At 36.0% G+C, this 27,685-nt stretch overlaps 1 protein-coding gene across 2 annotated transcripts in view; it reads left to right on the top strand.

Moving 5' to 3' along the window:
- Positions 1 to 22,451, top strand: part of Yme1l1 (YME1 like 1 ATPase) — a 32,690-nt gene extending 10,239 nt beyond the window's left edge. For both annotated transcript variants that reach the window (XM_051205757.1, XM_051205756.1), the window contains exons 6-19: positions 4,086 to 4,236; positions 6,224 to 6,307; positions 6,697 to 6,779; positions 8,695 to 8,785; positions 11,668 to 11,820; positions 12,428 to 12,560; positions 13,368 to 13,430; positions 16,191 to 16,303; positions 17,285 to 17,440; positions 17,864 to 18,015; positions 18,898 to 19,024; positions 19,108 to 19,181; positions 19,670 to 19,756; positions 21,393 to 22,451. In XM_051205757.1, the coding sequence (XP_051061714.1) occupies positions 4,086 to 4,236; positions 6,224 to 6,307; positions 6,697 to 6,779; positions 8,695 to 8,785; positions 11,668 to 11,820; positions 12,428 to 12,560; positions 13,368 to 13,430; positions 16,191 to 16,303; positions 17,285 to 17,440; positions 17,864 to 18,015; positions 18,898 to 19,024; positions 19,108 to 19,181; positions 19,670 to 19,756; positions 21,393 to 21,536 (1,611 nt within the window). In that variant the 3' untranslated portion in view covers positions 21,537 to 22,451. The remainder of the gene's footprint in view (positions 1 to 4,085; positions 4,237 to 6,223; positions 6,308 to 6,696; positions 6,780 to 8,694; positions 8,786 to 11,667; positions 11,821 to 12,427; positions 12,561 to 13,367; positions 13,431 to 16,190; positions 16,304 to 17,284; positions 17,441 to 17,863; positions 18,016 to 18,897; positions 19,025 to 19,107; positions 19,182 to 19,669; positions 19,757 to 21,392) is intronic.
- The last annotated feature ends 5,234 nt before the right edge of the window (positions 22,452 to 27,685 follow it).

Below are 27,685 nucleotides of genomic sequence, written 5' to 3'. Positions count from 1 at the left end.
AGAGGCAGAGACAAGTGGATCTCTGTGAGTTCAAGGACAGCCTGGTCTACAAGCGAGTTCTAGGATAGCCAGGGCTATTACACAGAGAAACCCTGTCTCCCCCCCCCCCCAAAAAAAATCAAATTAAAAATAGCAGATATCTACTAGGAACTATAACCATTCCAGCCATGGGCTTTTTGACTAGGATTAGAGTACCAGGCATGGAATTCTCATCTCACAGGTCTCAAACTCAGAAAGAGGTTACTCCATTAGCAGTCATTCCACTATTACACCAGTAGGCATTTTTCTATGTCCTATATCCAAGGTTTATGGTGTCTTTAGCAATTGAGTTTTACCATATAGTTGTGATGGGTAACCAAGAATAATGAATGGCAGTAGCTTGTGTTTAAGAATCCCCAAGGCCTCCCTGACAGATAATGCCTTGTATTGTGACTCAGTTGCTTATATATTCTGAGAATTGCACTGTCCATCCATGTAGAATGTTTCCATTTGAACTATTTCTTAAAGTTGTGTTTTGAAGTTAGCATACTGTCTACTGGTTTTTCCTAAGCCTTTTACATACTTCCTTAGTTCTGGTTAACTCACCAACAACTCCTTCCTCTGCCCCATCCGTTTGCTCATATCTGGTTAGGTCTTTAACTTCCACTCTCCTCCCCTCTGTCCTTTATTTCACATGTGCTCTACTATACCTCCAAATAGTGACCTGTGAAATAATGGCTTTTCGTATATTCTTCCTTCCTTTGTGTCATCCCTCCTTCCATTTCCAGTGTTGGTTAAAGCCTTTGTGTTGCCAGTATTCCTCCTCTCTCCTTTTACCTTCAGTGTACTTCACTTGGCCTTAAGGTGTGCTTGTTGTTCTTTCCCATCTCCCTTCCTCCCAAAAGGCCCCTTTCTGGTTTTTTGGGCTTCATGCTAAAACGAAGTAAATAAATAAATAAAATACACAAAACAAAAGATTTGAAGGTAGAATCTGCATATGAGAGAACATGGCATTTGTCTTTCTGAGTCTGTTACCTTAGCATAATTTTTTTCCGTACATTTAACTACAAATTTCATTCCACTTTACAGCTGAGTTCATTGTGTATATGAATTTTATTTTTCTTTTGAGACATGGTTTCCTTGTAATATTCCTGATTATCCTGGAACTTACTGAGTAGACCAGCTTAGTGTTGAACCCAGAAGATACTCACAATTTTTGCTTCTGAGGTGCATAACCACCATGCTCAGTCCACATTTTTTTTTAATCTCTCCATCTGTAGGTTGATTCCATTTCCTTACTGTTGTCAATGGAATAATGATGTGTGTGTCTCTGTAGTAGGATATAAAGTCACTTGGTATATGCCCATGATGTAGCTCAGCTATGTGGCAGTTCTGTTTTCAGTTTGAGGAGTCTCTATCAGAGTGGCCATATTAGTTTACACTTCCAACAATGTGTGAGAAAGTTCCTCTACCCCACACCCACACCAGCATTTGTTATTTGTGTCCTCCAATCTTAAAGTAGTTTTAATTTCACTTTTTTTTTTTTTTGTGACTAAGTATGGTAAACACTTTTTTTTAAAAGTGTTTAGGAGCCATTTATATTTCCTTTGAGAATTTTCTGTCCAGTTCCATTGTCCAGTTTTTAATTGAGCTGTTTATTTTCTTAATGTTTAGTATCTTGAATTCTTTTATGTTCTAGACATTAACTCTGTCAGATAAATTGCTGGTAGATTTTTCTCATTTCTCATTGACAGTCTGTTTTACTGCACAGAAACTAGTTTCATAAGATCCTGTTTGTTGATTGTGTTCTTCCTATGCCACTAGAGACTTATGAGAACTGGATATGTCTGCCTGTAAGTGGAAGCATAGTCCACTGCTCTTCTTCGAGCAGTTTCATGGTACCAAGTCTTATATTAAAGTCCTTGATCCATTTAGAGTTGGACTATGAATAGACTTAGAGATAGGTTTTAGTTTTAGTTTTTTCATGTTGTAGTCCAGATTTCCCAGTACTGTTTGAAAAGGCTGTCCTTCTCCACTGACCCTCATGAGTATTTTTGGGGAAGTGGTGGTCCTAGGGATTAAACCTAGGTTTCATGTTTTCTGTTCAGGTGATCTACCACTGATCTATACCAATAACCTGAAATGCCTCTCTTTTTGTTGGTATGTAATTTTTTTTTTTTTTTTTTGAGACAGGGTCTCAGTCTGCAGCACAGGTTGTTCTGGATCTCACTAAGTACTCATTTAATCTATTTGTTTTTACTTGTACTTTTTTCTTTTTCTTTTCTTTTTTTTATTCTTTCTCTCTTTGGTAGCCCACCATCCAGCTCCCAAAATAATTAGTCTTGTTCTTTCTTATGAATACTCTGCCTTAGCTTGACTTGTTGCTAGCCTGCTTTTCTTAAATTATCTCACCTACCTTTTGCCTCTGGGTTTTACCTTTCTCTATTTCTGTGTATCTTCTCTTTCCATTTTATTCTGTGTCTGACTGGGTGGCTGACCTCCTGTTCTATTTTTCTTGCCTGGCAGCCTTGCCTATCTCCTGCCTAGCTATTGGCCATTCAGGTGTTTTAGATAGGTGAAGTAACACAGCTTCACAGAGTTAACCAAATACAATATAAAAGAACACAACATATATCTTTGCATCATTAAACAAATGTAACACATCTTCAATGCATATTATATAACATCTACTCTTGCTACTTTCAATCTTGCCTCCAGACTTGTATCACCATTGCTTCTTAAATAGCTATTATTGTTGTTATACTGCTTTATTACCCAACTCAGTCTCACTTAGCAGAGTTTTTGGTTTTTAAAGACATGGTTTCTCTTTGTATTAGCCCTGGCTGCCATGGACCTTGCCCAGTAGATCAGGATGGCTTCAAACTCACAGAGATCTTCCTGCTTCTGCCTCCTGAGTGCTGGAATTAAATTATGTGGCACTATCACCCAGCCAGAGGTTTTTTTTTTTTTCCCTCCAATTATTCATCTTTAGTTCATGTGTACTGGTGTTTTGAGTGCATGTATGTCTGTATGAAGATGTTGGATCTCCTGGAACTAGAGTTACAGACAGTTGTGAGCTGACATGTAGGTGCTGGGAATTGAACCTGAGTCCTCGGAAGAGTTGCCAGTGCTCCCAACCTCTGAGCCATATCCTCAGTCCTCTAACAGAGTGTTTTATTGTACTTTATTGACCATTTTTCTGTTCTCATGTTGCATATGCTGGTCATAATTACGCTTTTTTCTTGGCATTGCATCTTACCAGATTACTTACAGTTTTGAACATTATTTCATATTGTTCTTTCAAATTGTTAATTCATTGTGATTCTTCCCTATGTATATGTGTTTTTGTTTTGTTGTGTGTGTGTGTGTGAGAGAGAGAGAGAGAGAAAGAGAGAGAAAGAGAGAGAGAGTACTGACATCTTGAACTTACAATCTTCCTTCGACTCAAGTGCTTCAATTATAGACCTATGACATGATGCCTGCCTATACAACTTTGGGGGAGGAGGGCGAGGAGGTTGGAGAGATGGATTACCATAAATTTAGGATTCTCCTGCCTCTATCTCTCATGTGCTGGCTTTGCATACATGTGTTGCCAAGTCTAGTTCACTTAGTTCTGGGATCAAACTGAAGGCCTGTGTATGCTAAGCAAACATTGCCAATTGATCTATATCTCCAATCCTCTTAAGTGTGGTTTTGATGTCCAGTCTACTGATATTTTAGCCTTTAATAGCTAAGTCTTCTCTCTAGCTCCAGTGTCCTAATCACAGTAAAGTACTTCTGTTTTCTACAGGTAGCGTTTATTTTATTGCCATGCCTATTTCTACTAAGCAGGATATCAGAATTATTTATAAAGTGTACCAGTTTGACTTTGTCCAGTCTTCTGCCTTCTCTGTCCTTGCCTATTTATTTACTTATTTACTTTGTTTGTTTGTTTATTTTTGGGTTTCTCTATACAGCTCTGGTTGTCCTGGAACTCATTTTGTATTCCTTGAATTCACAGATTTCTGCCTTTCTCTGCCTCCCAAGTACTGAGAGTAAAGGTGTGTGCCACCACTGCTGGCCTCTTTGTATATTTTTAACTGTGTTGTATTTTCTTTCCTTTTTAGGGTTTTCTTTTGCGGGACAGAGGAACAGATCTTGAGAATTTGGACAAACTTATGAAAACTAAAAACATACCAGAAGCTCACCAAGATGCATTTAAAACTGGTTTTGCAGAGGGTTTTCTCAAAGCTCAGGCTCTTACACAGAAGACCAATGGTATGATGTAGGGAGAACAGTTGAGAGGATGCATTTAAAGTGTTAGAAAACCTTGCTTGATTTTTAAAAAATTATTCTGTGATATGATGTGTGCGTGAAGGTAAGCTGTACCATAACACCTATGTAGAGATCTCATGATTTTGGAAATGGATTCTTTCCTTCCTTCCACTGTGGATTCCAGCAACCAAACTTAGGTTGTAAGATTTGCTGGTTTACCTGCTAAGCCATCTCACTGCCTCATAGAAACTTTTCTAAGATAATCAGTCCTTAACATTGGTTATGATTCACTACAAAATTTAAGATTGCTTAAGCTGTGTGGAAATGGAAATAAAAATGAAGGATAGAAACAGGATTCTTAAAGTCGTGGCAGCCATCTAATTTTTGACAAAGGTAAAAACCATAACTTCTGTAACTAGTGGTACTGAGAGGAATGAATAGTAATATGTTGACTAATGAAATGAGACTTGTTTCACCTTGCATAAAGATTAATTAAAAATGGAGCAAAAACCTCACTGTAAGACCTAAAACTCAAATTTCCAGAAGAAAACACATGTATACACTTTAAGATAGAAGCATAACAAGCAAAGGATTCTCTGAGATGGACTCTAGCAGTTCAAAAATAATTGCAAAAGGTGACAAATGGGAGTACTTGAAATTAAAGAGCTTCCACACAGCAAACAGAATCTTTGCCAATCTGATGAGATAATTATCTAGAATCTGTGAATAATTGCTCCATTTTTATTCACTATAAAACTTAACCATCTGATCAATAAATAAGATTAAATATATTGAACAGACAGTTTTCAAAAGAGAAATACAAGTGGCTAATATATGAATAAGTTTCAACATCTTCAGCCATCAAGGAAATGCAAAATAAAGTTCCATTGTGATTATCTCCAGTCAGAATGTTTGTAAGAAAAGAGCAACTTCAGATGCCAATCAGTGACAGAGGAACCTTTGTACAGTGCTGATGGCAAGGTAAATTGGTGGAGCCCTTAGGAAATCAGCATAAAGATTCCTCAGTAAACTAAAAAGTGAATGGAATATGATCCAGCTCTATTTACTATTTTTGGCATGGTATAGAGATGTACCTGTACACTCATGTTTACTGTAGTTCTAATCACGGTAGCTGAGATTGGAATAAGTCTAAATGCCTATTAATAGGTGAATGTATGAAAATATCCGACATTTATATACTGAGATTTTATTCAACCATAAAGAAGAATGAAATGTCACTTGCAGGAAAATGGATAGAATTGGATATTGTCATCTTAAATTTAATAAGCCAGACTCTGACTTACTGGTTTTTATGCAGAATCTGGATTTGTGTGTGAGGATTTGCACATTTGTATATATTTATACGTATGATAAGTGGTGACGGAAAGAGATTTTAAATGGAGGGGGAGGAACAAGAATTGCATCTATTTTTACATGCAGATTGAAGTTGAACTATATGAGGCACATGCATATGAATAGCAGGAAAGTAGAAGGCAACTGTTTAGAGGAAGGCAGGAAACCGAAAGGGAATATAACACACGCACGCATGCACACGCACGCACGCGCGAGCGCACGCACACACACTAAAACCTTGTTTTTATGATGACTGAATTTTTTATTAATGACTGTCTCATACCAAGAGTAAACCCTCATGTAATATTATACCTGATAAAACTATATCAATATTGGTTTATTGTTAACAAGTTTATTACATAAATGCATATTAGTTAGGACCTGGGGTCACAGGGCAAGGTGGGTGGTAGAAATATACTTTCAGCTTTTCTGTAAACATAAACTTTGAAAACAGTTTGTTGTTGTTCTAAGGAATTAAGGCAGGGATTCATGTGTTCTAAGTGAGCCCTCCCATCAGTGAACAGTTATTTTCAGCTTCAAGTTTAACTTATTAACCAAATTTAAACAATATAATAATTTAGCATTATGGTGTTATATTTCATTAATGTCATTAATTCAAGGCTTTTTCCTCTTCCAGACTCCTTAAGGCGAACTCGTCTGATCGTTTTTGTTCTGCTCCTGCTTGGCATTTATGGACTCCTAAAAAACCCATTTTTATCTGGTAAAGACTTCAAGCATCTGGATTCTATATTCTTTACCCTTGTACCAAATATTTGACTATCCTACCAAGGTTTTCTTTTGTTGACTTTAAGGTTGTTACTGAGGAAGAATAGTTGAAAAGTAAGATAATGCATTCAGTTCAACTTAAAAAAAAAATTAATGTGCAATATTGTAGACGTTGGATTTAAAGTAATAATTCAAAATTTTTCTGTGACTCTAACTCTAACTCAGGAGGAAAACAATTGCTGATTACCCAAGCAACCATTTGTCCTTGAACATTGTGTGGAAGTGAAGACCTTTTTCTTTCAGATTAATCTGAGAAACTTTGGTTTCTAAGACATGCAATTCTTCTAGACTTTGATATAAAATACATGTTTTCCTTCCTGTTAGTTCGCTTCAGGACAACCACAGGACTTGATTCTGCCGTAGATCCTGTCCAGATGAAAAATGTCACTTTTGAACATGTTAAGGGGGTAAGTTAAGATTTCTTTGTTTTCTTTATATTTTACCTAATTGATATTCTGTATTGGTCTTCCATCTGGTTAAACCAAATTGCCACAGACTTTTCTTATATTTTAAGGCTATGAGCCCTGTTTGAGTTGCAGAAAGGGAGCAGTTGAGGAAGGTTTTGGTATGATGATTATTTAAAACTTGAATCATTAATGTCAGGCCCTTCCTGTTTGACTGAGTTCTGCAGTTATGTGTTTGCCTTAAGTTGAATTTCTGGGACTAGAGAGATGTTCTGTAGTTAAGAGCAGTTCCCAGTACTCACTTGAGTAGCTCATAGCTGCTCTAACTCTGGCTCCAGTGGATCCCACTCTTCTCCTGACCTCCATGAGCACCTGCATTCAGCATGCACATAACCCAGACAGGCCAGTAAACACACTGTTAAATCAACGTCAATCTTTGAAAGATAGAATTCCTCTTGAAGCTGTTTGGTTGGGGGTATTTTAAGTTTCTGTTTGCAGTGGGGATGAGGGAATGTCAGAGTATAAAATTAGAGACAGAGGCAGGCTGACAACTCAACAAGTTTAAGAAGCTTCTGACAAAATGTAAATTCATAGGAGCAAAGTACTTTGTAGAGTTTACCATGATTGATACATTTACTATTACACAGTTTTGCCAAGTCTTAAGATACACAAGAATCATTTCTTGCCCAGAATTTTAGAGTATGTAAGGACATACAGACTGCTTTAAAAAAAAAAAAAAAAAAAAAAAAAAAGACTGTTTAGAACATCGTTATCTTGATGCCCTACCTCACCCAATAGCTTTTCTGTTGCTTACCTGGAGATACTCTTGCTACAGAGATTGGGGACAAGTTGTTATTTATTTGAGAAGTAAAAAGTGTTTCATGTCTCTTCATTATTCTTAGAATTTTAAATTGCCATTTTACCCATTGTTTTAAGTAGATGTATTTAGTCTTTCACTGTGCAGTAAGATGTTCTTTTTTAATAACTCAGCCAAATCTTTTTAAAGTTCAATGTACTTGCTTAAGAGTACACAAATGATAAATTTCAAGAATGAGCACATATTTTTCATCAGTTCTCAACTCAAAAAGAGCAGTAGAGAGCCAGAGCCTCCAGAAGAAGCCTCTTCATTATTGTCTCTCTCACTGAAAGGAGAGTCATCCTGTCAGACACTTTCACTAGCTCTGCTTCTGTTTACTTGTTTGTATAGAACATCCTGCTTTGCATCTTTCTTTTTTTGCCTAACATGATGTTCTTGGGTGGGATCTGCTGTGTTCTACGGCTTGTATTATATGGCTATCATAATACACTCTTTAACTAACTTAGACATTTTTGGTTGTTTCCAGTGTGGGACTCTAGTATTGTATATACTTCAAGCATTTTGGTGAATATATGTCCATTTTCCTGGGTCTGAGAATGAGTAGAGCTTTATTTTTAAGTATTACCATTACAGATTTTTAATAAAATATCTAAGTGATTTAGTCGGAATAACTTTCAAAGTCCATTGGAGAACTAAACAAACAAACCAAAAAACCTTCCTTTTTCTAGTAATAATATTTTCTAGAAATGGTTTTGGGAAACTTTCTAGAAATATAATCATGACCTAAACAGTTTAGGTTTTCAGATTGCTCTTTGGCGTTAAGCTGTGTTTTTCCTGATAGTTTCAGTTTAACCCTGATTAATATATTTTACTTGTTTTTCCTACTGAGTAAAAGTGAGAACTTAAAATGATTTTTTGTTGGCATAATAAAGATGCCATGTAATTTGAAATAAGGATTGGGAGAAAACCTTTAGTGTGTTAAAAACATGTTTCACTGAAAAAGGCCAAATTCATTCTTATCTACATTAAATATATGATTGCCAAGAGGAAACCTTGATAATTAACCATTATTTGATTATTTGGTAAATTGCACCATTTAAGGTGGAGGAAGCCAAACAAGAATTACAGGAAGTGGTTGAATTCTTGAAAAATCCACAAAAATTTACTGTGCTTGGAGGTAAACTTCCCAAAGGTAAGATATTCTCCCTTTTATCATGATTTGATGTAAAACATAAAGCAACATATTACAAATTTTATTTGATCTTATTATAACTGATAATTTCAGTTCCTAATTTTTGTTTTTAAAAATATGTGCTTATTCCAAACATAAAGTTCTTTAACTACTTTTTAGTAAGACATAATGCTTCTTTAAATACTTGGCTGTACATTTACCAAAAAGGAGGATTTTTTTAGTTAAAATTTTAAGAAAGTTTATATGTGTTTGTGTTTTGCCTGCATGTATGTCTGCCTACTGTATGTTTGCCAGGTGCCGGTGGAGGCCAGAAGAGAGTGCCAGATCACCCAGGACTGGAATTACAGAGTCTGTGAGCTGCCTCGTGGGTGCTGGGGATTGAACCCAGGTCCTCCTGAAGAGAACCCAGTGCTCTTAAATACTGAGCCATCTCTCTAACCTCACATAAAGATATTTTTTCTATAGCTTTAAAACTAGTGCTTTTACATGGATACAAAACTGTTAACGTCTCTGCTTCATTTGTTCTAATAACAATCTTTGTAATGTCAACACCCCGGTTAGGGTCAGGCACCATTTTAGGGTCACACACAGATTTGTTGTTCTTTGTTTTGTTTTGTTCTTGTACTGGAGATCATAAACTCGCTTACTTTGTACATAGTAGGTAAGCACCACATCACTGAGCTACCCTCCCAACTCCTTAAAGTTTTCTTTTTTAATGGTTGGGTCCATATATCAATGGTTATCCAGTATGTACAAGAACAATATTTGATCTAATACTTGGGAGGTAAAAGCATGAGGATCAGAAATTTGAGGCTAATCTGAAAATAGAAGATACTTCAAAAAAAACAAAACAAAAAAAAAAAATTTCTAGGAATGAAATTACTGCATTAAAGATTAATTTGCTTTTTGTTATCTTCAAAGGAGAGTTTCGGGTTTGTAGTTTTAGAGGTTTTAATCCACAATCTTGATCAATCACTGAGGTTTGAGGTGAGGCTAAACATATAGTTCATGGTAGCACAAAGCTTCTCACCTTAAGTAGCCAGAAAGCAAGTGGTAGAGGGCAGAGTAGAGAGCGTGGCATAGTATCCAAGACACAGTATATCCTTTAAGGTATGTCTCCAATGACCCCCCTCTTCCCCACTGCAAGACAAGCAGTCTTGCAGTAGTACCAGTAGCTTAGGGGCAGACCTTTAACATGCAGGTATTTTGTAGCTGTTTTGAATGATTCAAACGTACTGCAGTTACTTTTTTTTTACATTCCAATCCCAGTCTCTCCCCCACCCCCCAAATCTGCTCCTTGGAGAGGATAAGACCTCCTCTAGGAAGTCTACTAAATCTGTTCCAGCATGTCATTGAGGCAGGACCAAGTCCCCACCCCCTCTGTGTGCCTTGGCTGAACAAAGTATGTGCCAGTGGCCTCATATATTACTCCAGCCACATCATTGTCACCTTCATTCAGAGAGGCTAGTTGAGCTTTATGCAGGTTCTGAAGTTGTCAGTGATCTCTCACTAGCTTGGATTACCTGACTCTGTTTCCCCATCATGGTCTTGACTCCTTCGTTCATGTTATTGCTCCTCCCTCACTTGGATTGTACTAGAGGAGCCACCCCAATGGTTAGTTGTATATGTCTGCATCTGTTTCCATCTGTGACACTGCAGTTTTAAGGCTAGTTTTAGACTAGTAAGCATCTTTTCTGGAAAAATTTCCTTAAACTTTTATCACTTAGGGGTACAGTGATGTCAATAGAATATTTAAAACTATGTTACACTTAATTTCTAATATAACTTTATATTTATGGAAAAGTCTTGAGGTATACACTAAGATATGTCTACATCAATAAAAAAAAACCAGTTGGATATCACTAAAACATGGTAATACTAATTTAAATTTTATGCTGTTTTTGAGCTTGTTTTTACCTTTTTTTAAAATGTTCAAATGTAATATCACTGCAGCTTTGTTGCTTTTCTAATGTAATTACAAGTTATATACAAATCAGAGATTACTTTTTTAACTTAGGATGGGAAAAGTTTATTGAGCTGGAAACTTTTAAATATTTGGAAAACTTTAGAATAATAGTTGACATCTATGTTTTATCATCCTATACTCAACAGTATTTCTCATTTTGTCAAATATTTTTCTCAGTGTTTGCCTATATGTACATTTCGTTTTTCCCTTGAACATAAGAAAGCTGTAGACATCAACTATGTGTTACCTGCAAATAAAGACATTGCCCTAATCTTACCTAACTCAGCCCAAATTAGCATTATTTCTTTAATATCATTGGGGTTTTTTATTTTTTATCTCATGCCAAATGTCTAGAAAATCATTTTTGGACTTTTATGGAAATACATTACCAAGATTCTTCCATTATATTTAGCTGCATATCTTTTAATGTGAATTTTGTCTTGTTATAAATGACTCTGTCCTGTGTTTTAATATTCTTGTTTTATTTGTTAATATGTACTATACATACATACATACATACATACATATATATATACACACACACACGTATGCATGTATGTATTTATGTATGTATTTGTTTGTTTGAGCCAGAATCTCACTCTGTACCTGAAACTCATTATGTAGTATGTAGATCAAGGTGGCCTTGAACTCATAGAGAACCACTTGCTTCTGCCTCCCGAGTACTGGGATTAAAGGTCTGTGCAACCATTCTTGGCTGTAAATAATATTTAAATGACACAGGAAAACTAGTTGTAGAGAAAAATCTTAAAGTGAAACATTAGTAGAAATGCATGTTTGGCAATATTGATCATTACTGTCATTTCTATTATAATTACTCATTTGTGTTGAAGATTCTTATCAAGGGTTTAGGGTTTTAAAAATAATGGATCATTCTTGTCTGCCTGTTTTCTTTCAGGAATTCTTTTAGTTGGGCCACCAGGAACAGGGAAGACACTTCTTGCCCGAGCTGTGGCTGGAGAAGCTGATGTTCCATTTTATTATGCATCTGGGTCAGAATTCGATGAGATGTTTGTGGGTGTAGGAGCCAGCAGGATCAGAAATCTGTTTAGTATGTTTTGATGTATATTTTAGACAATGTTACATTTTTTTTTAGTTAGAGAAATAGTAATGTTTTATTTATTTACTCTCTCCTTGATAATTCCTTCTATTGAATTTCTGAAATATGTTTTAGATTCAGGAAACTTAATGATTGAATAAAAACAGAGCTGTATTCTTTATTTAAACATTTTTTTTAATTATTATTTTGTGTGTGTATGGTGTGTGTGTGGAATCTGTTGAGTTGTGTTGCAAGCCCTGTACTCCTTTCTAAAATAGGCTAAATAAGGTCATGTAGATGTACAAGATGAATTAAAAGCCAATTCTTGAGTTTTTTGGCTTTTCATTTTATTTATTGATTCTGTAGCATTATAATTAAGAGTTATTAGCCTTAATTCTGATTATATTAATTTGTACAGTTGGGAAGAATGGATAGCCAGTTCTTATTTTCTATCATGTTCTTTAGTACAATCCCTTTAACATTACTGTTCTTGGTAAATATGATCTCTTTTTTTTCATATTATTTTTTTTAACTGATAGTCTTATAGGTTTTAATATTTTATGTTTAAAAAGTAATAGTTTCTTTCAACTTATTTGAATCTTTTCTTTTGTTTTCTTAGGAGAAGCAAAAGCAAATGCTCCTTGTGTAATATTCATTGATGAGTTAGATTCTGTTGGTGGGAAGAGAATTGAATCTCCAATGCATCCTTATTCAAGGCAGACTATTAATCAGCTTCTTGCTGAAATGGATGGGTAATTGTGTCTTTGTTAAATATGATGAAATGCTGTAAAAAAAATTAGCATTTATCCATTTTAAAGATAATTTAAAATAGCAGGTATCTCCCAGTATTTAATAATTACAGACTTGGTGTTTTGCAAGTTCTTCTCATGAAGGACTTGGTAAAATTGTATGAATATTAAATGTTACATGTTTAGGCAACAGAGTCTTCTCTCATGTAAGAAGTCAAATTTTTCTTTTAGTGTTATTTGTATTACTAATTGATGTATCAGTTTTTCTCAAAATTGTAAATGTATACCTGTTTGCATTTATTTAATTATATTTGTAAGAGGAAAACAGTAATTCCAGCTCAAACTGGTCTATTTAAAGGAAGAAAAGATATAGAGTATAGGTATTGCTCAAGGCTGAATAAACTGGTTCTTATATATACCTGGAATAGACCCTCAGCACTGACTCATACTCCCCAAAAGTAAGCGAGAATACACTAGTTTCTGTAGAGTTGATGGCTGAATGTTGTGATCAAGTTAAAGCTTGTATCAGGAAATGTTGCCTTAAATGGACTCTCTTATTGTCAGTGAGACATTTTGATACCAAATAATTGAATTGGTAAAGTTAAAAATAATTTTTTCAAAATTTAATTAGGCACCCAAGTCATTTATGTCAAGTTGTTTACTTAAATAACTGTAATAGGTAGTTTGTAGATTGTGTAATTAGTGGTTTGTTATTAATTAACATTAACCATGAACAGTTTTTTATGTAAGTATTATTACACGTAAGGTGTGCTTCAGTCTTCAGTGAAATGGTATTTTTTTTTTTTCTAGTTTCAAACCCAACGAGGGAGTAATCATTATAGGTGCCACAAATTTCCCAGAGGCATTAGATAAGTAAGTATGAAAAGACTTCTGTGAAGTACTGTTATAAGCTACAACATTGTTCTAACAGAAAGCCTACTACAACCTATCATCGTGTACAGTTCAATTTATAGGGAATGTTTAAAATAAACAAATGCAAAGACAGATTAGTTGCCAAAGGCTTGGGGAATGTGACATAATTACCAATAGACATAGAATTCCTAAAGAAGAAAATAGTTCTAAAAGTAAATCAAAGTGATGCTTGCACAAGCTAATATATTAAAACCCAGATGGATTATTTACTTTGAATTCAGAACTGTTAGAATTACTTCTCAATAGTACTGAAAACATACCCCATTTAAACAGGAAGCATTTTAAAAGTAAAATTTATAGCATTAAAAGTGCCTGTGTTGGGGATGGGGCTAGAGATGGCGTAGTGGTGAGGAGAGCATACTATTCTTGCAGTGAATCTGAGCTTGATTTTCATCATCCATGCCCTCCAGCTTATAGCCACCTATAACTCCAGCCCTAGGGGATCAAACACTTTCATTTGGCCTCTGTAGGCACCCATACTACTGTACTGAGGACACATGCCTGTTCCCCTCCCACATTTAAAAATAAAAATAACTTTAAATTTAAAAAAATTTATAGAAGTTATTTTTTGTGTGATCAGTAGCTTGTCTTTTTCTAGTACAACATTCTAGCATTGTAGATAGCAATTGAGAAGGGAGTGTGTGATTTAATTTTTTAATGATTGTTTTACTTTTTTGTGGTTATAATCACATCTTCTTTTCCTTTAAGTCCTCCCATGGAGCCCTCCTCCCCACATATGTATATGTGTGCATACACACCACCAAACCAGGCCTTTTTTTCAAGTTGATGACTTTTTTTCTTTAAATTTTGTTATGTGTTTATTTCTGTTTGTCTGTATTCCAAAGAACAAATATATACCTGTATGTATACATTTTTTAGGTCTGACCATTTGGTGTAGGATAACCATTTGGTATGCTCTTCCCTGGGAAAGACTTTTGTTCCTGTTCTCAGTATCTTTTTTACTCACCTGTTGTTCTTTTTCTAGGATTGAGGCCTCATAAGCTTTCTCTCATCCACTGTAGTGTAACATGTCATCACCCTTGTTGAGGTCATGTTTAGGTAACCATGTTGGTGAGATACCATGAGTGTAGATTCTGACATTTGTAGGAGATACACAATCTCACAACAAGTTCCCTGTTCCTTTGACTCTTATAGTCTTTCCACCCCCTCTTCCTAAATGATCCTTGAGTCTTAGGTGTAGGAGTTGTGTTCTACTTGTATCGGTTGGTACTGAGCTCCACTACCAGGCATTTTAATTATGTGTAATTTTCTGTAATGGTCTCTGTCAATTGCAAAGAGAAGTTTCCTTGATGAGAGGTGATGATTATACTTAATCTGTGGGTATTAGAATTTAGTTAGGGATTGTGCTGGTTTAGTAAAATAGTGGTTGTAGATTCTCCTCTAAGATACTTTACTGGCCCTGGGTAGTGAGCTAGGTTTCCAGTACCAGGCATGATTTCCCTCTCACTTTCTGGGTTTTAAGTCCAATTAGATAGCTGTTAGTTACCATCAAAGTATGCATGCCACTACTGAACTCTTAGGGTTGTTGTGCCTTGTGATCTTTATTGTGGTTTATAGGTGTCATAGTTGGGCAGGACTGTTGGTTGCTTCCCTCTTTCAGAAGCTTGTACGCTGGCTTCTGATACCATGAAGGCTAGTCCTCATGTAGGAAGCATCCAGGTCTGTCCCAGCTCAGAGGTCTCTGGGTCTTGTTTCTGAAGTGCATGTGTCTTCATAGTAAAGAATTTACTTCCACCTCTGGTGCAGTCAGGGAGAAGAACAATAGCCTATAATGTTTTGGAGTTTCTCTGGGGAAGTATTATCAACCCAGAAGGGGCATTTTGGTTTTAAAAAAATATATAAATATAATTTATATATTATGTAAAAATATGTGCCTTTATATAAATTTGTATATTTGATATATGTGAAACAAAATAGATGAAAAATATATAATGAGATAATAATTTTGTAATACTGACTTGCATGTATTAAAGATATTTTTATGAAGGCAGTTAAAATATGCCAGGCATTTTGCTGCACACCTTTAATTTTAGTATTTAGGAGGAAGACAGGCAGATCTCTGTGAGTTTGAGACCATCCTGGGCTATATAGTGAGTTCAAGAACTTTTGGGGCAATATAAAGATCCTCTTTCAAAAAGTTTTACATATCTTTAGTCAAAAAAATAAAAGTTCTATAGAAGAGTAAACATAGAAACCATGTATCCATCTCCAAATCTTCAGATGTGAGTGTATAACCTGGATTAGCTGCACACTTCATTGGGGAAGGAGTGCGACTGTAATAGACAGGAAGATGCTGTACAAGTGATCTGAGGTGGGAAATGGGAAAGGGGAGGGAACTTGAAACAAGGAGGGAGAAGAGAGGTAGTGCTACCTTAGTTAGTAGCACACATGTATCTAAATGAACATTTGTTCTGTCTTCTGTTCATTATTATTTCACATACTTACACTACATAGTCCAAGTTGACCTGGGACTCCTTAGCTTCTTGAGTTCTGTGGTTATGGGTGTTCAGTGCCCTTGAACCTGCTGAGACTTGTCCATGCTTCTGAGGGAACTATCTGAACATTTATATTCAGAATTCTTTCTTATTTTTGGTTGTCCTTGTTTCCCCATCACATGTGTAGTGTATGTTAACATATTCAGCTCATTAATTTATATATATCTTTTTAATTTTCCCTTAGTGCCTTAATACGTCCTGGTCGTTTTGACATGCAAGTTACAGTTCCAAGGCCGGATGTGAAGGGTCGAACTGAAATTTTGAAATGGTATCTCAATAAAATAAAGTTTGACAAATGTGAGTTCAATTATGGAAAATGGGAATATATCTAACCATTCTGTTTATGGTCCTTATTTGGTTTATGCCTCAGACCACTTAATTTTTTTCTTCCTCTTTATACCCATTTATATGTGCATTCTTCAGTTTGTATATGTCGCTGATAGTATTTTATTCTTGAATTCTGATTCCAAATGAAAATTTGTTTGGGGTTTATTGACAGCCACATATATACACACACATACATAGTTTTAAAAATATAGAATACAAAAAGCTCCATTTAGAAAGCAAAATAGGGAACAAGGCACATGGAAACATGGAACCACTTGAAAACAAGTGACAGTAGGATAAGCTGCAGTGTTTTCAAGAATGTCTTGAATCAACCTGTAAAACTTAAGTTTGATTCCTATCATAAAGGGAGATCAAGGTGTTTCAAGGTGATATGTGAGAGGACAGAATTTTTGACTGTGAACTTGCTTTTTCAATCTGTGGTCAGGCTGGACAGTACCATAGGGCGTATTTAAGATACACTTATTTTTATCTTTGTATGTGTTTGGGCAGTACCAGTAGAGGCCAGAAGAGGAGCTGCCCTATGGGACCCGAACCTAGGTTCTCTGCAAGAGCAGTTGCTGCTCTTAACTCCTGGGCCATCTCTCCAGGTCATATGTCTAAGTCATAATTGAAGTTTCTAATTTTATCTCTAGCAAGTCCACTTTTTGTTTTGTTTTAAGAAAGTTGGTAAAACTTAGAAATTTTCTGGAAGTTTTATTGTTAATGTAAGAACTTATTATTACCAACAATAATAACTAATAAATACTCATTAGTAATATTAACATAATGGCATATTTTGGTGTCTAAGTTTTAGAAATTTCAATTTTAGTTTTAAGATATGTATTTTTTTTGTTTTTTTTTTGTTTTTTTCTCCTACCTTTGAAACGTGAGTTTAGTGGAAGAGCTTCTGTTTGGTGATGGAGATTTATTATGTTTTCTCCTTGTCTATAGCTGTTGATCCAGAAATCATAGCTCGAGGTACCGTTGGATTTTCTGGAGCAGAGTTGGAGAATCTTGTGAATCAAGCTGCATTAAAGGCAGCTGTTGATGGAAAAGAAATGGTTACCATGAAGGAACTAGAGTTTTCTAAAGATAAAATTCTAATGGGTATGTCTTCCTTCTCATTCTCTTACCCTGCAGTTCATCTTGTTTTCACCATGCCTTTTTTTTTTTTTTTTTTTTTTTTTTTTAGACTGACTTTCATTCTGTAATCCACGCTGGTCAACTGGCCCCTCACTTCTACTAATGTACCTCAGGCTGTCTGTGAACTTATGGTAGTCATCTTGCCTTGGCCTTATGAGTGCTGAGATTACTAATTTGAGCTACCATGCCTCCATGCTCAATAATGAGTGCTCATGCTGTGTGTGTGTGTGTGTGTGTGTGTGTGTGTATCTGTTTTCCTGTTATCACAATGAATCATGGACTAACCTGACACCTATTATTTTCTTGCCTCTGGAGGGCTGGGATTATAGGCTTCCATGCCCAACAGTTAAGTATACAACCCTAATATAGCATGTTGTTTAATCTTAGGACCAGAAAGAAGAAGTGTAGAAATTGATAACAAAAATAAAACCATAACAGCCTATCATGAATCTGGTCATGCTATTATTGCATATTACACAAAGGATGCAATGCCAATCAATAAAGCTACAATCATGCCACGGGGGCCAACACTTGGACATGTAAGTTTCCTATAGATCTTCCTCCCCTCCTGTTACTGTGTTTTGAATTCAAAGACTTGTGCATATGAATCAAGCTCTCATGTACTATATACCAGTTTAGTTTTTTTTTTTTTTTTTAATTTAGTAATTTTTGTTTTGTTTTTTCATTCTGTTTTGTTTGCTTGCTTCGAGACAGGGTCTCACTTCTCTGTGGTAATTCACTTGCCTCACCTTTACAAGTCCTGGGATCACATGTTTGAGCCATCTTGCCTTACATATCTCATTTTCTTGTTTTAAGATTTACTTTCAAATATAGCTTTCTAGAAGCTTATGTAGGAAATTACAACTTCCTACTGATTTTTATCCCTTTTGATTTCATGAACAGTATTGAAATAAGATCCATTTGCTATAATTTCATATCAGAGTAGTTCATAATATATTTCAGGTGTTACATATTTCCATGAAAATATAATTGAAGAGTGATTATGAACTGTAATTTTTAAATACCTAAGTAAACTACAAGACATAAAGATAATACTTTTATGTCAATGGCAGTTCTGTAGTTGTTCTAAAATACTTCTTAGTACATGCTTCATTCTTGAATCTTTCTAATATATGACCACTTGAATAAAAAAGTCCTATTGTAGCATTATATAGCTGTTGTTTGCAAGATGCACCTTTTTAGGGCGTTTCCCTTGTTTTTCATGTTGGTTTTATGCCATAGAGGTTTCAGGTCATTAAGTTACCTGATGACCATGTCTATCAAATCACTTGTCTTTCAGTATCATCATATTGAATACTGTCTAGAAAAACTGAATAACTTTGTTTATAAATATAACTATTTTACAAATGTGTCTGAGTGTCTTTTCTTTATTAGTATGTGGTTATTATTAAATTGTATAGGTCTCACTATTGCCTGAGAATGACAGATGGAATGAAACCAGAGCCCAGCTGCTTGCGCAGATGGATGTTAGTATGGGAGGAAGAGTGGCAGAGGAACTCATATTTGGAACCGATCATATTACAACAGGTTGGTTTTTGATAATATTTACTTCAGATTTATATTTATTCATTTAAAGATTTTCCAAAGTTATATTTATTTTTTTAATCTAGGTGCTTCTAGTGATTTTGATAATGCAACACAAATTGCAAAGAGGATGGTTACCAGATTTGGCATGAGTGAAAAGGTAGTTGATTTTCCATGTCATCCTTTGATAGATTTATATGTTAGTAACATTCTTCTTCATTGTTTAATTCCTAATTCATTTCGGATTTAGTCTAAGCATTGCCTGAGTAGTAATGCAGATTTCTTTTTTCTACTAAGACTGTATGAACTAATAAAGTGCTAAATTAAGTTATTTAGCTTTTTCATCATTCTGAACTTCTAATTTTACATTTTCAATATCATTGTCATCCATGAGGCACATGAACTGTGGATTTCTAGATTTGGGAGAGCTGCCAGGGTTTTCTGAGAAGACACTTAAAGAACTTTAATTTCTTATATCATATTCACATAAGCTATTTTGATTTGCCTTATGGTTTCCAAAGAGTATTTCATTGCACTCAACATTTTTATGTTCCACCTCCCCCCCTCCATTTATATATAGTCTAGTACTTACTGTGCTAAATTTCTTGGTAGTAATTTGTTCAATTACTTTATTCCTTTTGATTTTAGCTCGGAGTTATGACCTACAATGATTCAGGAACACTAAGTCCTGAAACTCAATCTGCCATTGAACAAGAAATAAGAATCCTTCTACGGGTAATATTTTTCTGAACTTGATTATTTTTTTTAAATAAAAAATGTGCCTAAGTACTTTAAAAAGTGGTAATAAGGGGGAGTATAGTTCATTAGTAGAGTCCTTGAAGTGCCTTGAGTTTAGTCCCTAGCACTGATTGCCTGGCATGTACAAAACACTGGGTTCTATTCCTAGCACCACAGATTGTAGGCTTGGTAGCACATGGCTGTAATCTCAGCACTTAGAAGGTGGAAGCAGGAGGATTAGAAGGTCAGGGACACCCTTGGCTACATTTGAGACCAGCCTCAAAAAAAAAAAAAAAAAAAAAAAAAAAAAAGAAATGACCCAGACCTAAAATATATATCAGGTAGGAAAGGAAAGAGAGCAGCTGAAACCATTTACCAGATTTTTGCCTCTGTTTATGCCAGTAGCTGTAAAATGAAAAGTAAAAGGCACAGAAGAGATATTGGGGTTCAAGCTTCAAGCTGAAGATCAGAGAAGCAAAGCAGCTAGCCACTAGCTCCTACCTCAGCTCAGGCCAAAGGGGTGATCCTCAAACTGTTCCCAACTTCACTGCTCCGCAGGTTCATTCAGACTGTTAAGCTCTCCTCAATGTGGCTAGAGACTAACTCTCAGATTGCAACTGGAGACCAAATGCCCCAGACTGAATATCTGTTCCTATCTTACATACCTCTCTAGAGCTGGGATTAAAGGCGTGGGATCCCAAGTGCTGAAATCTCCTTTTTTGAGCTGTTTCTCTTTTACACTGATTCATTCTTGTGTAGCCCTGGGTGGCCTTGGACTCATAGAGATTCATCTGCCTATGTCTCCTGAGTCCTGGGATTAAAGGTGTGTTCCACCACTGCCTGGCTTCTATAGCTAGCTAATAATTGCTGGCTTTGCACTTTGATCCTTCAAGCAATCTTAATTCAATCATAATAATATATCATCATAATTAACTGAAGAATGTGGAGACCAAACTGGGATGCCAACTGGGATATGGGTGTGGATAGATTGTTTTTGTTTAATAGGAAGTTAATGAATTTGGACATCATAATGAAGATCCTAAGTTAGAAATAGGTATGTTGTACTGGAGCTTACTAGAAAGGTTGCTTGCATATTCTCAGACACTGAAGTTTCCCATCTCTCAAGATAGTTCTTGGAATGAAGGAAAAGATCTGACTGAAGGGCAGTGTCTTAAGAATGAGGAATGTAATCAGTATTACTTAGATGGTTTGTCAAGGGGTGGGAGTTGGTAGACAATATTCAAAATGGTTTGACCTTCAGAGGAGAAGCATTTTTGCAAAAGATACCTGGAAGTGGTGATGGGAACAAAGAAATATATGGAACACGAATAAGTATTTCAGGAAAGCAGTCTTCCATGGAAACAGCCAGGCTTGAATTAACTGCTGGAGGGTAAAAAAAGAAATGTCTTAGTAGTTACAGCAGAGAAAATGAACATTCTGGAAAGACAGAGACTCTCTTAAAATGTTTTCCAAACTCTTCTATTGTGTACATTCTATGTGCTGTTTATATTCTTATGTACAAACAATTTGTATTTTAGAACAAAGATTTTAAATGCTTTTTTAAAAGTATAAATCACATTTTAAAACCTATGGTTATTGCATCTCTACATTTTCTTCTGCTTTTCTCTTTCAGGAGTCATATGAACGAGCAAAACATATCTTGAAAACTCATGCCAAAGAGCATAAGAATCTAGCAGAAGCATTACTGACCTATGAGACTTTGGATGCCAAAGAGATTCAAATTGTTCTTGAGGGGAAGAAATTGGAAGTGAGATGATAACTCTCTTGATATTGCTGGTTTTATTAAATATAAGTAGCCTTGCAGTCTTCTTTTTGCAACACTCTTCAACCCCCATTCTTGACCTGGTATATAATTCAAGGATGTGAAACACTGTCAATCTTCTGTCACATTATCTGGTTGTAGTTATTCCCATGATGGCACCCATTGGAGATTAGTAACCCATAGCAAGGACATGAAAACATAATAAATAAAGAACTGTCAGGATTAATGACAGATTGTTTGAAAAATGTCAATCAATCATGTTGAAAGTAAGCAATCATTTTGTGGTTGATGACTTGAATTGAGTAAAAATTGTGCCTTTATCTACTGGTAAGTTTTTTTTTTTTTAATTTGTAAGCTAAAATAAGTGAAAAGCTATCATTTCCTGATAGTAATGTTCCTCTTTGTTAAGAAACAAATGTCATGGGTAAATCAATTTCTTCATGTATCAGTGGAAGTTATTAAGGTGTACATATGTTCTTGATTGACCATGTAAAATAGCCATTAAACGAAGCTATTTGAATTATAAACATAAAGATATAATCAGAGTTTAAATGATTGTAATATTTTAAAAATGCAGCATGCATGCCCATTTTATTTCAGATTCTACTATCTCAAATTGGTTTCAGAACAACAGTATTTTATGACATAATAAGTAACAAAGTATATTCTGAATAATTGTATAATTATGTTTAATCTCAAAATCAAAATTGAAACCAAAAAATCAATTTCTTTCAAAGTGGTCTTTCAACTTATGCCTTGTCAGAATTGGAAGGCTTGTATATCTGCACATATTATAGGATTTATTGGTAGTTTCATATTAAAATGAGTAGAACATAGAGTACATTGTATTGGTGTTATAACCAAATTACATTCTTGAAGGAACTATTAAAATTACATTCAGGTTTCTCATTGAGGATGTATAAGGTCTTCATTAAAGAAGATAGGTATAATTAAAGGGATATTTTTGACCTTTTTAAGTGATCTTAAATTTTGATAACAATGTCAAACTGAAAATGTTGGTAGAGCTCTTTATATTCTTGATCTAGACTCACGGGTTGTTTTAATTTTTACTGTCTCCTTTGTCACTCATGTTCATGTGCTCATTCTCTCCCTTCCCTCATTCTCTGCCTGACTTAAAACATTTTTATGGTCATGTTGACTTGTAACTTTCATGTTATGAAACTTGTTAATTGTAAATATATAGATCAAAGACTTTTTTTTTTTGTATGTGTAATCATCTAATCATCCCCACTATTAGGTTTTAGGACTTGGTGTTTTGTTGTTTTGGGTTTTTTTTTTTTTTTTTTTTTTTTTTTTTTTTTGTTTTGTTTTGTTTTGTTTTGTTTTTTCTGTAGCTTTGGAGCCTGTTCTGGAACTAGCTCTGTAGACCAGGTTGGCCTTGAACTCACAGAGATCCACCTGCCTCTGCCTCCTGAGTGCTGGGGTTAAAGGAGTCTGCCACCAACGCCCGGCAAGGACTTTTTTTTAAAGCCTTCAAGATTCAGTGACTTTACAAATTCCCTTTGTAGCTTATATTATGTGATGTTTACAGTACCTCTTTAAAGGGTATCTCACTGATAACATCCAAAGTGAATTCCTCACAATTTTAGTCTCAGTAAATTATATAGCAAGTTAACTGTGGCTTTTGAGTTTTAGCTCATTTTATTGCTTCTATTTTATGTGTATGCAAAGACTTTGACAATCAAATATGGATATAGATAGCTGGAGAATATTTCATGGCGTGGTTATCAATTTCTTGGGTTTCTTATGTCAGAAATCTCATGTTTCTCTACTCATTTTGTTTGCATGTCAAAGAACAGCCAACCACTTAAAGGCTAAAGCTGTGTATTGAGATCATAGATTTATTCAGTAGTATATCACACCAACTCAATTCTCTTGTGAAAATGAGAACAAGCTTTTTATTTTTCTTGGGGTTTTATTGTTGTCTTGTTTTGGGTCTTTTCCAGAAAGTTCTCTGTATGTAGCCTAGGCTAGCCTCCAATTGGCCATCCTTCTGCCTGTGCCTCCTGGATACTCGAGTTACAGGTATGCTCTACCATTCCTGGTACACAAGTCTTATTTTACAGGGTGTTCTTTCACCCTGGTTTAACCATTGGACCTATGGCCTGGGAGCTGCCTTGAGTAGCAGGACAATCAGAGAATCATGTTCTTGGTTGAACTCTGGCTTTCATGAAGAAACAAGTCATCGTTTGTTGTGGGTCTTCTGTTAATTCCTAGCATCATGAAATCGTTATTTGTGGTGGTTTGTTTGAGCTTTATAGTTGACTTTTTTTTTAACTGAAAATGACTTTCTCCTGGAAAGCATATTCCAACTGAAATATTTTAAAGAAAGTAGACTAGAAAAGAGCTTTAAGCTATTCTGAGCTCGTATTCAGAGCTATCCAAATGTCTGAATTAGAGGAATTGGACTCTCCAGTATCCATCCCCCAGTATGAACACCCACTTAAATAATTCGTTATATGTGGAAATAACCTTCACTTGGATTAAGCATGCCAGATAAGAATGAAGATTCTGGTTGTAGGCTAGTAAGAATACATGCTTAGAGTAGGATAGAAAAAATGGTTTGTATATCCCTTAGGTTATACTTGTCCACATGCAACCAGCAGAGCATGAAGACACAGTTTTCCAGTGGGGAAGAGGGAAGCAAGCACAGAACATGGTTTTAGAACCAAGTAATGGGCTTGTATACCACTATAAAATGCAGCAATATACAGACTCCCACATCTACTCTTCTGTGGTGACAGTGAGATGGTGGATTCAGAGTGCTGAGTAAAACCCTGCCTGCCAAGAATATTGTATTCAACAAAATTGACTTCACAAATAAAGCTGTCTCAGAGACAAAAGCTGTGAGAAGACTTCACCTCCTGACTTATTGACAGAAATGCAAAAGGGAGTTGTTCAAATGGAAAGAAACTTGCTAATAGAGTATACCTGAAAATGTAAAAAGTCTAATGAAGGTACACTTAGATTTAGAGTGTCTGATGTTTGTATTTAAATTAGTACTTTTAGCATAGATGTTAGTAGGGAAATATCTACAATAATTTTCAAGGGATTGTGACAGTAAACTGCAGATGGGATGTTAAGGGTAGAGGATTATATTTTTTCTGTTGAAGTTGTCATCTAAGTTTCTGTCTTGGCTTCCCTTAGTGATGGACTGTGATTGGGACTTGTAAGCTAAAGAAGCTCTTTCCTTGCCAAGCTTGCTATTCTTCATGGTCTTTATCACACCAGTAGAAAGTATTCTGCTAACAATACAGCAAGCAAAATTAAAAGACTAAATAGCAAGTGGCAGATGAAAGAATCAAAGCATCATCAAGTCAGGTGTATAAAACATCCAACAGAAAGTGACTGGAAGGCCCCTTAGGGCAGTAAACTGGAGTTCCCCATGGAGTCTCTGGGCAGAGCAAAGTTGTACCTCAGGTGAGGCTTCCAAGTAAAAGAACAAATAGCTGAGACATACCAAATCAAATGCAAGAATATCCTGCAGAAGTGGACTGGCAAAGTTGGGCCAGTTGTTGGAGTTTACAGTTGAGAGTGTCTTCTGCTCTGTATCAACTTCTTGTGGATCAGCTTCCTCTGACTGAACTGACTTTCTCCCTGCTGGCACTTCAGTATTATGGAATAAACAGTAGTAATGACTCTTGGGGATTGTTTATCTTCAAGCTGATTCCAAAGACACTGGTTTTTCTCTTGGGGTGGTTTACCCTTCCTGTCACAGTGGTGAGGAGTTATCCCCATTTGTAAACAGTGGGCCTTGGAGGATACTCTGAGACAAACATAATTGGGTCTGAAATGGGGGCAGTAGGAGGCTGTGTCACTTCTAGAGTCAGCTTACTGAACTCTGACAACAGATGGCAATTTACCAATATAGTGTGCATTACATTTTTCTCTTAAATTGCTTATGTGTAGGGATAGGATATTTCTCCCTCAAGTTTGTAGCACATAGGTTATTGATTTTATGTGTTTCAATCCAAATCAATGAATTATTAACTGTAAAAGCTTATTTTTAGAGCCTTGTCTTTTATCTAGTTAATTTGTTCCACAGCCAGTTTTAAGACCTTTATGTACCTTTAGCCTAAAGTTCTGTGCCTTTAACTCAGAACATTCTAGCATTTAATTTGCACTTTTGCTTTATGATAACATTTCCCCTTCAAGGATTTGGGACCTAGGTGTTTGGGACATGGGGTGGTGATCAGTTTTAGCTGCTTACGAACTGAACGGGGATAATGAATGAGCTGGGTGGGTCCCTCTGGGGTTCATGCTAAGAGTAGGTGAAATGCATGACATTACTTTGGGTGATCTAACAGCCCTTGATAGAGGTAGTTGGTTGTGGTTAGCATCCCTTTGCCAGCATTATTTGAAGTTTTAAGACTTGGAATCTGGAAAGTGCCAGTCATAAAAGAACAAGAACCAAAGACAAAACAAAAACACAGCAACAACAATAAAACATTAAGAATAAGGAAGGACTGGGCCTTTAGTCCCAGCACTTGGGAGGTAGAGGCAGGTTGATCTCTTGAGTTCAAAGCCAGCCTGGTCTACAGAGCAAGTTCTAGGGTAGGCTCCAAAGCTACACAGAGAAACCCTGTCGCTGTCTCAAAAAACAAAACAAAAAAGAGAAAAGAAGAAGGTAGCATATGATGCTTCAGTACAATTTGGTGAGTTCTTAAACAGACCTAATTAGTTATTTAAAGAGGTAGGTTTTATTTTATTAAGATCTAACCCCCCCATTCCATATGTTGTAATTTAAGAATACTGGTGCTTTGTGACAAGGTTCAAGAAAGGGATCATAAAAAGGGGGAAGGGGAGGGGTGAGACCGGCCTCCAGGGACAGAAGCAACAGAAGAGAGGAAAGGGGCGGGGTGGGGGGTGCAACAGACAGGGAGAGAGAGGAGGATAGGAGGTGGGCAGGACCCTTTTTAAAAGGGAACATGGGACATGATTGATATGCACAGCACAGGTAGTGCTCTTAGTGGCTGCAGCTGAGGGCATACCCTGTCAAAACCCCAAGGACAGGCCAGTACATTCTCCTGTGGTCCACTGCCTCTTCCTTCCTTTGAAATCCCTGGCCTGTATTTTCTTTGTTATTGTGACACATATACACACACAGTCTTGCTGAACCCTCCTTATTGTTGCTCATATGTATAACATTTCAGAGCTGACCACCTGGTATTGGATAACCAATTAAAGGAGCAGACTATTCTGTCAACATCCCTTTGTTGCCTGTAGTTCTTAGTCTCTGGGTGGGTCCCTGTGAAAAGATTCCCTCCCACAGTGGCTTGTCTTGGTATTGTTCTTGTCAGGTCTTGGAACCCCTTACGTGTTGGCCCCAAGAGCTGAGAGATGGCAGATTTTTGGATCAAGTGTTGAGTGTCTGGAGACCCATTTACCTGTAGGCAGCAGGAGCTGAGAGGAAGGTAGAAATTTGGGCTGACTGCTTAGTGTCTAGGATTCCTTACCTGTCAGTGCTAGGAGCTAAACAAAGCAGACGTTAAGGACAAGTATGTAGGGTCTGAGGACCATACCTTCCCTGTTCTAGTTGCTGGGACAGGGCAGAATGGTGTATAATGTTAGTATGTAACTCTGCGAGTATATATATGAATGTATCCTAGTGTGTGATTTTTTTTTTAATGTGAGCATGTGTGTTTGTATGAGTTATTGTGTTTGGTTTTTGTGTATGAGTTTGAGATAACATGTAAACCTGAGTATGTGTCCATTTTAGTGTGTATAGTTAGTTGTCTGAATACAGGCATGTATTAAGAGTACTTAGTGTACTACATGTATGTAGTGTTGGTAAAGCTGTGATTGTGGAATTGTCAGAGATTTGAATGCAAATGTGTGTGTTGTTTGGGCACAAGATTGAAGTAATGTATGATATGTGAGGGTGTATATGTGCATGAGTTGGGTGGATAAGTGCAAGAGTGGAATTGTGAGTATGCAAAGTGAGAATATATTAACTTGTCAATGTGAGCATGTTTGAGGATACCGATGCGTGCATGAGCAATTGTGAAAGTGCATCTGTGTTTAGTTGTATGTGAGAATGATTTTGTGTAGCTGTGTGGTTATTTAAAGTGTCAGTGTGCAAAGGTGTGAGTTCATTAGTGTGAAAGAATAGATTTTTCTGT

Source organism: Phodopus roborovskii, unplaced genomic scaffold (assembly GCF_943737965.1).
Source record: "Phodopus roborovskii unplaced genomic scaffold, PHOROB, whole genome shotgun sequence".
NCBI classification, from domain to species: Eukaryota; Metazoa; Chordata; class Mammalia; order Rodentia; family Cricetidae; genus Phodopus; species Phodopus roborovskii.
This window is presented reverse-complemented; position numbering and strand designations above follow the sequence as displayed.